A 12,110-nucleotide genomic window follows, 5' to 3' on the forward strand; every position below is an offset into this window, starting at 1 on the left:
TTTCAGAGAGCCCAGGAGAGACTTAGATAAAGTGATGCTGAGTGAAATGAGCAGAATCAGGAGATCATTGTACACGGCAATATCAACATTATACAACGATTAATTCTGATGAATGTGACTCATTCCAACAATGAGATGATTGATGCTAGTTTCAATGATCTTGTGATGAAGAGAGCCATCTACACCCAGAGAGAGAACTGTGGGAACTGAATGTGGATCACAACATAACACTCTCACTCTTTTTGTTGTTGTTTGCTTGCATTTTATTTTCTTACTCATTCTACTTTTTTTTATCTTATTTTTCTTGCGCAGCATGAGAATTGTATAAATGTTTTACATATTGGATTTAACATATATTTTAACATGTTTAACATATATTGGATTGCTTGCCATCTAGGGAAGGGGGTGGAAATCCAAAACACAAGGCTATGCAAGGGTCAATGTTGTCAAATTATCTGTGCATATGTTTTGAAAATAAAAAGCTTTAATTTTTTTAAAAAGTCATTTGTCATCTTCAAATATTTTACATTTCATGATATTTGTACATGTTACCTTTCCTCTAAAATGAGAATGTAAACTCCTTGAAATCATAAACTTTTAGAAGATTTTTTCTTAATAAATGCTTGTTGAATTTAACCAAAATAAACGAATTAAAATAATAACATGAACATAACTTTGTTTCTTGTGGAACTTCAAAAGCAATGGGGGAGGGAGGGTCTTAAAATAACATTATTTACAACTAAAAGCTAAAGAGTCTACAAGATGATTTCATTTTTTTAAAAAAAAAGTTTTATTATGCAGAATATCCAAGAAGAGTGCTTCCAAATACCTAAAAAAGAGGTTTTAAGAAGTTTTAGACCCCCTCAAAAAGTTTAGCTTTTTCATGAAGCACAACCAACTCAACTCTGTGTATTTTTGCAAAAGCTTTAAGGATGAGTGATTGAAGGTATGGATATGTACCTTTAACAGAACTTGGACTTGAGAGTTTAAAGGGAAAGGAATTACATAGTGACAAATAGAATTAGGGAGCTGGAAACAGAAACACAGAAAGTAGAGGAAGTTCATAGAAACTCAGAGTTTCCCTTAATGGAGGAAGGTCTGTATATCCATGATTTCTCTAGAAAATACATCGTAGGAGCAGCTAGGTGGCACAGTACATAGAGCACCAGTCCTGAAGTCAGGAGGACCTGAGTTCAAATCTGATCTCGGACACTTAACACTTCCTATCTGTGTGATCCCGGGAAAGTCACTTAACCCCAATTGCCAAAACAAAAACGAACAAACAAAAAACACATTGCTTCACACATTTTAGGGATTAAAAGCAAAGGTAGATAGGTAACAAGTTATTGGTCTAAATAAATGTTTCAGGACTATGGTTAACAGCTGTGGAGCATGAGTGACAACACAGCACTGGAAGAGTGTTTCTATAAGCTTCCTGATTCTAAGGCAGGGGCTCCTAGATCTCACTTTCTGGCTCCATTCATTGTCATTTCTCTGTTTAGTTTATACCTCTATTTCTCTAGCTGTGCAGTCCTCAATGTCTCTATCAGTGCTAAAGTCCTCTATTCCTACTCATGTCTAATAATCACACCTGTAAAACATCCATACAACTGCTTTCTAGTCAGAGAAATAAGTATCAAAAATTTGGTGAATTTCTCTCTTATTAAAGATCTACATAGATACTGGATGACCACTTGTTAGGAATTGGTAAGAAGGATTCTGGACCAGGTACAAAATGAATTAAATAGCCTTCAAGGCCCTTCTAATTTTGGAATTTGGTTTAAAAAAAAAAAAAAAAAAAAAAAAAAACTTCCAATGGATACCAGTTTTCTGTCTTCAATTTTCTTCTAATGGCATTTGATAAAGAGAACTACCATATACTTCACCTAAAGGCTGGTTGGAAAGATATGGCAATTTTGATATCTTAGTACTTAGTAATATCAAAGGGGCTGTGTCAGTGAGCACCTCCTTTATGGTTAGTCATTACTAGTTTCACTTCAAATTAATTTAAATCCTTGAAGCCAAATTTTGCCTTCATGTTCTTACTTCACAGGTTTCCCTGACGTCAGTGGGAGTTGTTCTGATACCTTAGGCCAGGATTTGGCCTAGGTACCCTCAATACGGGTTTTATGTACAGATACACACACATCTTCTTCAATTTGAAATATTTATATAGGTTCCTCAGTGTATCATTACCCTTGACGTTTGCACATTAATCCCCTAGCACTGCTTTCCATCACATCTTCTGCCAAGCAATGTAATTTGGGCTAAAAAAAAAAAATCTATTTTATAGCTCCAAGGACATTCATAATTAACATTCATACCACAAAACTTGTAATATCAGTTTGCTGAAATAAAGTCACCACTGAGCATTTAATTCTTCTTTAAAGGGTGTCTTTTATTATTATTATTTTAGAGTTCAATTTAGTCATCAAAGGTTTACTCATTCTCATGTTTATAAATTATATAGGGCAGGGATTTAGCTCTTCTGGACTTACCTGTTTTTGAAGGGCTCAGGAAGGGAGGTTCATAACCCTGTTGGAGCACCTGGGACCTGCCATAAAAGAAGATGATTTTTGAATTCTAAAATCCTTAGCCCTTTCAAAAATGCACATCTAATAATCAAGATTTTTCCTTATGATACAATCTGCTGGGTAATGAAATAGCTGACTGGCAAGAAATAACAGCTGCTTCCCCTGCTATCCCAACACAGTTATGAAACAATGCTATATCAGAAGTTTAGGTTCTTTTTTTTTTTTTTAATTGAATTTACAAATCATGTTTGTGGCATTCTAAAGCACAATCAGGTATGTTCTTTCAGAGAGGACTTGTCTAGGACAAAAGACCAAAGAATACAAAATCATCAGGCTCTAGCTACTTAAGTCAGGAATTTCAAGTCCTGTCTTCTGTTTACATTCCAAGGGCTAATGCTGACAATCAAGGACTTTTTCCAAGTTCATCAGTGCTCTGGAACTTTGAACTTCAAAAAGCGTTCCCATTGCCTGCTTAAGGACAATTTTTTTTATGCTTTCTAGAAATTCTAAGCATTTCAAGAAACTTTCTACATTCACTCTAAAAAAGATTCAGTGTTTTTCCTGCTCCAAGCCAATCCACCTTTGGAGAATAGTTGAATTTCTAATAAATGAACTCTTCTATCCGCATTCTCTTTCAATGACTACAGAATTCCAAAAAGCTTAAGCCCATACAAACTACTTTAAGCCTATCTGCACTCTTACCTCCCAAATATTCTACTTTCCACTGAAACTCTATGTATACATGGGAAATATAACTTGACACAATTAGTACATAAAATCTTCCTAAAGATCATCTAAGAATGCTGGACTTATAGAGATCCCAGGGCAGAGAGCAGAAAATGGTGCAGATAATGATGAATTCCAGGAATTCTTTTGTGGTTGAGTGGGAAAACAAAGGTAACAAGTATTAGAAGGAAATCCAATAAGTACAAGAAATCTAGGACAAAAAGCAAGCAGGTGAAAACAAAATGCAACAAAAGTTTAGGATGATCTCATACTTTGCTATGTGTTATACCAAGACTTTTTAGAACTTGTTTTATTTATTTTTTTTTAAACTGGACTTCTGCCAGCTATTTACAATCTGTTGTTAGGGGGTTAATTGCAAAAGAGAAGTGAATTCGCCTATGTTTGACATGTCAGGGGCAGCCAGCGAGCACTTGGAGGCAGCCCACAGACAGAGCAGACCATAAATAAATGAATAAATAAATAACTAGACTGTGTTTAAAGAAGAGGATGCTAGCGAATACATTTCCTGACTGGAAAATTACTGATCACACCCAGAGAAAAGGCAGCCTGAGAGGCAGCAATAACGATCTCGTTTTCCTTTTCTTCATGTGGTCTGCATGGACTTTTCCTTCTTCCTTGAATGGCTGTTTTTGCTTGCTGCCATCGTCACCCTGGCCAGGCTGCTATCACTGACTTAGCAGTTATCCAATCTTTCAGAATTAAATTCTTCTTCTTTATTTCATTGAATCAGCTTCTGGCAACTTCCTAGTGGCAGGATCCTTGAATAGATTGGCCTGGAGACTGAGGAATTCGGGGGCCACTTTCCATTTTTGCCAGTGAGTTACTTGACCGTTAGTATGACATTTCACCTCTCTGTGACTCAATTTCCTCATCTTTAAATAAAAAGAATTGTTTTTCTTGTAAAGTGCTTTGTGATGCTTAGATGGAAAGGCATTTCATGAACATCAATCGTCCTCTCTACCTCGAATACACTTTAACGAAGAAGTCATTTCCTTTTTCTTCCTGCCTAAATGTGTGTGTGCGTGTATGTACATTCTTCAAAATGTCTGTGTTTCCAATCTCTCCTCTCCCCATTTCAAGAAGCAGATATCCCGTATTCTTCTCCGCACGATATCATAGAAGGAATTCCTATTCAGGTGTGGTTGAGAATACACGACACTCTAGGATTAAAGGACATCTGGCCAGAGATGATCTCTTCCGACACTGAGTGTCTTCCACTCTGGTCTGCTCTCGAGCACCCAGGGACCACACTGCACAGAAGTAAACGTTACGAACTCCCAAAGAAAGCAAGAGTGATCAACGGCAACGCAATTTTCTGAGCAAACAAATGAAGAAAACTCATACTTCCTTTTACCACGGAGGGGGTAAGTGTTGTTGTTTAGGTTTGGTGGAGGGTTTTTTGGGGGGGAAGGGAAGAGACGGACAGAATGAATCATGCGGGTTTTCTAAACAGATAGAATACGCCACGGACCTCTGGAGCGCGCTCGCTACGGACGTGTGTGTGTGTGAGTATGTGAGTGTGTGTGTGAGAGAGTGTGTGTGTTTACTAGCACAGGAGCGGGCATCTTGGCAACACACGTTCGGCTTAGGGGTAGCGGGGACAGAGACAAGGGCACCGTCGGTTCGGTGCCCATCTAACTCCGGGTCTGAGTGAATGGAGAACAGGGGAAGTTGGGGAAAGGAGGGCGGCGGAGATTTTTTGCCGTCTGGGGCGATTTGCTCCTTGGACATTTCCCACCAGAGAACGAGAAATGGCACTCTCTCCTTCTCCGCGCTTCTAATATCCGTCCCCCCCACCTCGCGCCCAGCTCCAGGACTGGTCCCGGTTCTGTAGCTCCGCCGCCGTCCGCCGTCAGGGTTCCCTCCTTCCCTCCCTCCCTCGTTCGCTCGCTAGCTCCGGAGCGGCTGGCGTCAGAGCGGCAGCCTGCAAGCCAGCTGCTGCACTGGCGTCACGCGTCCAGCCCCTAGCTCGCACCTCCCCCACTCCCACGTGTTCATAGTTTGTTTATTTAGCTCCAATGGCAACGGAGTTGGGGGGGTAAGGGGGAGGCGGAGATGGAAAGGGGGGGCGGGGAGGCGGGGGGAGAGAGGGGAAGGGGGTGGGGCATGCTCCTGAGGAGGGAGGAGGAGCATTTTAGAAAGTTATAAGTAAGGTAGGACCAGCTCCGGGCTTGACAGTTCCCAACCTTGGAGTAGCCCAAGTGCAGGGCGTGCGCGCGGGGAGCCGGGGCAGCGGCTGCGGCGGAGATAGGGAGCCCCGCGGAGAAGCTCCCCCCCCCGCCTCCCAAACCCCCTCCTTTTTTCTTAACCCTCTCTCCCCTCCCAGGCCCCCCGCCCCCGCCGCCGCCCCACACCTCCCACCCCTCCCATCCGAGCACCCCAGTGCTCCGCCTGCACAGCCTTCTCCATTCAGCAGCCGCGGCTCCCCATGGCAGCGGGGCAGCCACCAACCGCGCGAGCTCGCAGTCCCCGGGAATCGCCTCGCGCCGCCGCGAGTCCCGTCCCGCTGCTGACAGCCACCGCCTCCTCTTCCAGCCTACCTTACCTGGCTGCGTCGTCCCGGTGCGGCACCTCCGGCAGCGGTGGCCCCTGCTAATACTCAAAGGCATCACCCACCCATCCACAAACAATCTCTGCATCTAGGGCGACCGGCCAAGGAACAGAGGAGAAGCCGAGCGTCTGTTTATTAAGGATTTTTTTAAAGTTTACAACTTTTTAGTCTGTTTTTTTAAAGAATTTTAAAGAATTATCTCATCTCACAAAATTTTTCAAGTTCTTGGGAGAGCTGTTGGTCTTTGTTTATTTGTTGTTGTCGTTTTTTTCCTTGGTTTTTAATTTTTACATTTTTGAATTCCGGGAGATTTTTGTTGTTGTTGTTGTTTGTACTGGGTAACTTGACTGCCCCAACTGCTTCGGACTCCGGGAGATTTTCCCTCCCCTCTTAGATTAATGAGGTATGTATGCCGGGCTGCCGGGCCCTGGGGAAGGGGAAGGTGGATGTGAAGAGAAGAGGAAATGGAATCGGTTGCACTTTGGCGTTGCTACTTCTGGCGGGGCGGAGCGGAGCTTGACAAGAGTGGCCGAGGTTGGGAGAGGCGCGCGCGCGTGAGCCTCAGGGCCGGGGCTGATGCTGATCCCTCTGTCGCTGTTCTCCCCCCTTTATCCCGTTCCCATCCCCATCCCGCTCCCCTTCCCTTGTCTCGATCGTAGGCAGCCACCTGGTGAGTTTGACATGGCTCTCAGCGGCACTCTGCTACCCTCCATCTCCACCTTCGCAGCGGGTACGCCAGGCAAAGAGAAAGTCCTGAGACAAGCAGGTGCCCCTAACAATGTGAGTATCCCGACTCCCTTGCCCTCTTCCCTAATGCTATGGGCCAGAGAAGGTGCCAGGTGCGCTTTGCAAGCTTGTTTCTGCCGCCACCGCCGCCACTACTACAGGCGCTTGCGAGCAAGTGGGTCTGGTTGGTGGAGAGGATTCGGGGCTCGAGTCCCAAGCCTACCTGATCGCTCAGCAGAGCGCCAATGGGAAAGGGACTTGGTCTGCCACGATGCGGCGAGGTTGGGCCGGGCTTTGGAGAACATAGAGAGGAAGCGGGCTAAGTTTGGCAGGGGTTGCCCGCTCAGCGCCCTGGAGCTCCGGCTCTTCCCGGGATTGGGAGGAATAGTACCGGGCTTGTGAGACTCCAAGGCGGGGGATACGTGAGGCCTGTGGGGCTTCCCTTCGTCTTAACCAGTCCCGCCTCCGAGGGTCTCTAGCTAAGGGGTGGAGAGAGGGATGGGGGGGAGGAGTAGAGAGTTACTACTCGGTCCGTGGTCTAGGCCGGGGGAAGACCCTCAACTGTGGGGCTGAGATGTGTGGGTCTGCGAGTGCTAGTGTGTGTGTGTGTGTGTGTGTGTGTGTGTGTGTGTGTGTGTGGTCTGAGCCCGCCGGCCCCCTACGAATAAGTGACACTGAATTTCTTTGCGCTTTTTAGTGCTTATACACGTCTCAGTTGAACGTATGCCCTGGGTATCCATATAAGACGAGCATATTGAGACTTTCCCAGTACCCTGCACAGTCATCGGTGCACTACTATGTGGGCGTTAAGGCGAAAGGTAGCTAGGTCAGCTTCCTAACTCCAGAGTACAGCGGGAGCCGAGTCTCGCCCGAGCCCAGGAAGCACGGAACTGGGCGAAAACGGGTCCGGCTCTACAAACCAGGACCCAAAAGACTACGGGATGTGGGTGGCCCTCGGGTGGGCAAGAAAACGCTATCCATGTGGTAAAAGGTTAGAGCAAGGGAGAGCAGAGGCTGGAGAGGATCTTTGCACGCTGCGGCCCTCGGCCCGGATGTTGACTCGTTCCGCGGCCTCTGTGGGTGCCCTGGGTTTTCGAAGTGCCAGGGAATTCCCACTAACTGCTAGAAACAAAGATAATTTTATCTAACCTCATTTCTCCGCGGAGGTGGGAAAGAAAAAGAGCGAGAGACTTGGCAGAAAGGATTGTCTTGCTTCTAGGGCTAGGGGCGCAAAGTCAATTGAAGGGGATTCTGTCCCCTCCCGGGCCAGAGTTCGAGGGCGGGGACGCGCCTCCTCGGGACCGCAGGGAAATGTAGGGTTTTGGAGTTAAGTGCGCGTTTGTGGGTCCTGGTCTTGGGACCTGCGGGGCCAGGGGTGGTCAGTAACGCGCGCTTCTTCCTGCCTCTGTTCCCACAGCGGTGGCGGGAGGAGCTGTCCCACATGAAACGCCTTCCTTCAGTGCTCAGCGGCCGCCCCTACGACTTGGCGGCGGCGGCGGCGGTGGCGGCGGCCGACCTGGAGAGCAACGGAGGCGGCGGCGGCAACAACAATCCCGCACTCCTAGCCAGACGAGAGGCCGAGGAGTTCAACGATTTGCTGGACTTTGATTTTATTCTTTCCAACTCCCTCATCCATCAGGAACCAGCCACGGCCGCCGTGGTGTCCTCAGCCTCAGCGTCCGCCTCCGCCTCGTCCTCCCCTTCGAGCAGCGGTCCTGCGAGCGCTCCTCCGGCCAACTGCAACTTCACTTACCCGCTGCGGGGTCCTGGGGACCCGGGTGGGGCATCTGGCGGTCCAACCACCCCGGGCGGAAGCAGCAATAGCACCAGTAACGGTGGGGGCGGCGGCCTTCTTTACATCCGGGAGCCTGCACCCCCTCCCGCCGCCCCTTTTAACCTGGCCGACATCAATGACGTGTCCCCCTCAGGTGGATTTGTAGCCGAGCTCATGAGACCTGACTTGGACCCTGTGTATATTCAACAACAGCAGCTTCCGGGTGGCAGCCTGCACGGGAAATTTGTTGTAAAAGCCACCTTGAACATGGGGGAGTACAATGGTCAGTCTATCATCAGTGTTAACAAAGGCAACCCCTCCTCTTGCAGCCCAGATGGTAGCCATCCTGTGGTAGTGGCCCCCTATAGCACAGGGCCTCGGATGTGCCCCAAGATCAAGCAAGAAGCCGTCTCCTCTTGCACTATCGGCAGGCCTCTGGAGGCCCACCTGGGCAGTGGCCCACCTCTCAGCAATGGCCAAAGAGCGCAGCCCCACGATTTCTCCTTGGGGCGGCCTCTTCCCAGCAGGACTACCCCCTCCTTGACTGCTGAGGAATTGATGAACAGCAGGGACTGCCACCCTTCACCTCAGGGGATAAGCCATCCATTGCCAATACCCCCTGGGTACCACCATGGACCCAACTATCCTCCTTTCCTGCCGGACCAGCTGCAGCCCCAGGTTCCTCCACTCCAATATCAAGGTCAGTCTAAGGGTTATATGGCTCTCATCGAAGAGCTTTCTTTAACAGGTCGTCCTTTGATACAAGGAGTGATGCTGACTCCACCCTCTTCACCTTTAGAGCTTATACCATCCGGGAGTTGCATGCCAGAAGAACCCAAACCCAAGAGAGGGCGAAGGTCATGGCCCAGGAAAAGGACAGCCACCCACACGTGTGATTATGCAGGCTGCGGGAAAACATATACCAAGAGTTCTCATCTCAAGGCACATCTTCGAACCCACACAGGTAGGACATTGAAGGAAGGAAAGGGAAAAATCTCTGACCTGGCTAATCCAGGTATGAGTGACAATCTGATAAACATAGACTCACCCAGTTTTTGTCCCCATCCTGATGGTTAAGTGACAATCACACACTTCTGAACTTCTTGGGGTTTGTTGGCATTGTAAAAATTCAACTGTAACTCTTTAATTTTTCCTACTTATATCTTAAAATAAGTAGTTAGTCTTGATTCCCCTTTCTAAATCTTGACTTGATCCTTGTAATCAAGAAATTGTATCCCTTTAATACATAATTACGTTGAATTCTTTTAAAGATGATTCAAGCCTTTTTTTCTTTATTAATTTTTAACTCTAGTTGCCTCAGACTTTCTAAATTACTCATTTTTCAGTTTTCCTTTGTTTATAAGGTGATATTTCAGCTTGTGTTTGTTTATCAGGTTACATTTAAGCTTGAACAGGATTCAACATTATATAAAGGATAGTGAAAGACATAAATATTAATGTTTAACCTTGTTGAGAAAATTGTGGCTTATTGAAATATACTTTCTTAGTAATTGTGAATTGATGAAAGTAGTTATGTTAAAAAATTCATTTATAAGGGACATTCCCAGAATGTAGGGTAGTGTAACTCAAAAGAGTTTAAGTTTGAAGAACTTGAAAACAGGCATGGAAGAAAATATTCCTCCTCAAGACTTTATACACTAGATCTAATTCCTACAGAATAGAATTTTGGCTTTAGAATAAAGAAGACCTCAAATTATAGGAAATTAAATCGCTCTTTTTCAAATTTCTAAGGGCTTTATTTTTACAAAATCAATATATTATCCTGTGCCAACTAAACTCAACTGCAAAACAGAATGTAATTTCTATCACGTACCTGGTGTGTAGTACTAGTTGGCTAGCCGATTCTGTATTCATGAGAAGGGGGAGTGTTAATAAACAACCTGGAAATTTTGTGAATTGTCCTTACTTTTAATCTAAAGGAATGATTATAAAAATAATCTCTTTGTTTTCAATTTGATAAAACCAGGACTCTAGTGGTGCCTTTTTTCTAAAAATGAGTTTTTGATGTATGTCTTAAGTTTTGAAAAGGTGAAATTGGATATATAAATAAGATTATGTCATCTCATGGCAGGCATAGGATAGGGAATTTTTTTTAAAGACAAACTTTGCTTCTTATTTACTTGCTTAGAAACAGGTCTTTATTGTCTACATTTAGAAAAAAAAATCTTCAATATTGAGCAGATGATTTCTTCATGCCTTGTTCCAAACTAGTTCATTAATTTCCTATCTTTAAGACAGACTGAAAGTAGACTGTCCTTCAATCATTGAATTCACATTGATTTAAAATCTGTTCTTTTTATAGGTGAGAAGCCTTATCACTGTGACTGGGAGGGCTGTGGATGGAAATTTGCCCGCTCTGATGAACTTACCCGCCACTACAGGAAGCACACTGGTCAACGCCCATTCCAGTGCCAGAAATGTGACCGAGCATTTTCCAGGTCTGACCACCTTGCCTTACACATGAAAAGGCATTTTTAATCCAAAGCAGAGGATTTTACCCATACTGCCATAGGAGATTCAGTATTCACATGACTGTCTTCCTGATGAGGGAGGAACCCAGCTAAAGCACTATATACAAGGAATCATGGTAAACAAAACAAAACAAAAAAAGTCTTCCAAAGAGTCAAAAGAAAATGGATAATCAAGAGAAATGAGAAACTTTAAATCAAAGGACAGATTTGTGGTCTGTGACTGGATCTTATCATTCCATTTCTGAATCCAACTTGAATATGCCTGGATTACAAGATGCCAAGGAGTGACTGGAAGTCACGGATATCAGGGTTTAATAGATTGTGTATGGGGGAGGGAAGACTACATTCCCTTGAATTGTGTTCCAATGCAATATAAGTATAATGATCATCTTGTATTTTTTGCCTTCTAAAAGCCATTATTACATTAGAAGAGGAAGAAATTCAGGTACAGAAAATGTTTTGAAAGCCTAATTGATGGTGCTTAGTGACTGTTGGTTCTAAAGGTACCAAAAAAAGGAAGCCAAAGTTCTCAAACTGCTGCATATTTGACAAGGAAATATATTTTTGTCTTCCGATCTACATTTATGACCTAAGTCAGGTAAATAAACCTGGTTTATTTCTTTAAAAATTTATGCAGACAGTCTATAATGCACTGTGGTTTCAATGTGCAATAATTTGTAATGTTTTATTCCCAATTATGCCTTAAGTAGAACAAATGTTTTTTCTATAGTTCTTTACTTAATAAATATGTAATATAAATTTAAGCAAACTTCTATTTTGTATATTTGTAAACTACAAAGTAAAATGAACATTTTGTTGGAGTTTGTATTTTGCATACTCAAGTTGAGAATTAAGTTTTAAATAAACGTATAATATTTTAAATGAATGACTGTTCCATTGTCTTCTTCTGGACCTACAATTATATGACAGAGATTGAAAATTCTGTGTTAAATGTACGGTTTATCTTTTCTTTAAGTTCTTTGGGATATAACATCATTTTGTAAAATAAAGTCTAAATCTATAAGGCGCCCTCTCCACTTCGATCTGTAGATTTGACTGGTCTTCACCTAGTACAGTACTACTTGGGCTCTTTCTTTCCAAATATATTTTAAAACTTTAAAAGTTTATTTAATCCTTCCATGCCATCTAGGCTAATTGGCAAAATAATTTCTTGAATATCAACTGGATTACAATAATAAGTGACTTTTAAGTCAAATAGGTTGCCTTACAGGAATCCAGCTTTTTGGTTTGACCCAGAGCACAAACTTTTGATCCTTTGATAGTGA

General features: G+C 44.0%; 1 protein-coding gene across 4 annotated transcripts; it reads left to right on the plus strand.

Moving 5' to 3' along the window:
- Window positions 1–5,613: 5,613 nt before the first annotated feature.
- On the plus strand, window positions 5,614–11,711 carry KLF4 (Kruppel like factor 4). 4 transcript variants are annotated; one of them, XM_031961343.1, is made up of 5 exons: window positions 5,614–6,235; window positions 6,492–6,612; window positions 7,976–9,032; window positions 9,132–9,296; window positions 10,656–11,711. In XM_031961343.1, exons 1-5 carry the CDS (start codon window positions 6,231–6,233, stop codon window positions 10,829–10,831), a joined length of 1,524 nt encoding a protein of 507 aa, XP_031817203.1. In that variant the 5' UTR covers window positions 5,614–6,230; the 3' UTR covers window positions 10,832–11,711. The 4 variants fall into 4 exon arrangements, with proteins under 4 accessions (XP_031817203.1, XP_012398839.1, XP_031817207.1 ...); XM_012543385.2 differs by having other exon boundaries at window positions 7,976–9,296; XM_031961347.1 differs by lacking the exon at window positions 9,132–9,296.
- Window positions 11,712–12,110: the final 399 nt, after the last annotated feature.

Source organism: Sarcophilus harrisii, chromosome 1 (assembly GCF_902635505.1).
Source record: "Sarcophilus harrisii chromosome 1, mSarHar1.11, whole genome shotgun sequence".
Lineage (NCBI taxonomy): Eukaryota > Metazoa > Chordata > Mammalia > Dasyuromorphia > Dasyuridae > Sarcophilus > Sarcophilus harrisii.

What these genes read in the sequence shown, in the direction of transcription:
- KLF4 (XM_012543385.2), top strand. An exon ending in AAGCAGGTGCCCCTAACAAT is followed by an intron (nt 6,613 to 7,975) that starts GTGAGTATCCCG and finishes CTGTTCCCACAG; the next exon opens with CGGTGGCGGGAGGAGCTGTC. An exon ending in ACATCTTCGAACCCACACAG is followed by an intron (nt 9,297 to 10,655) that starts GTAGGACATTGA and finishes TTCTTTTTATAG; the next exon opens with GTGAGAAGCCTTATCACTGT.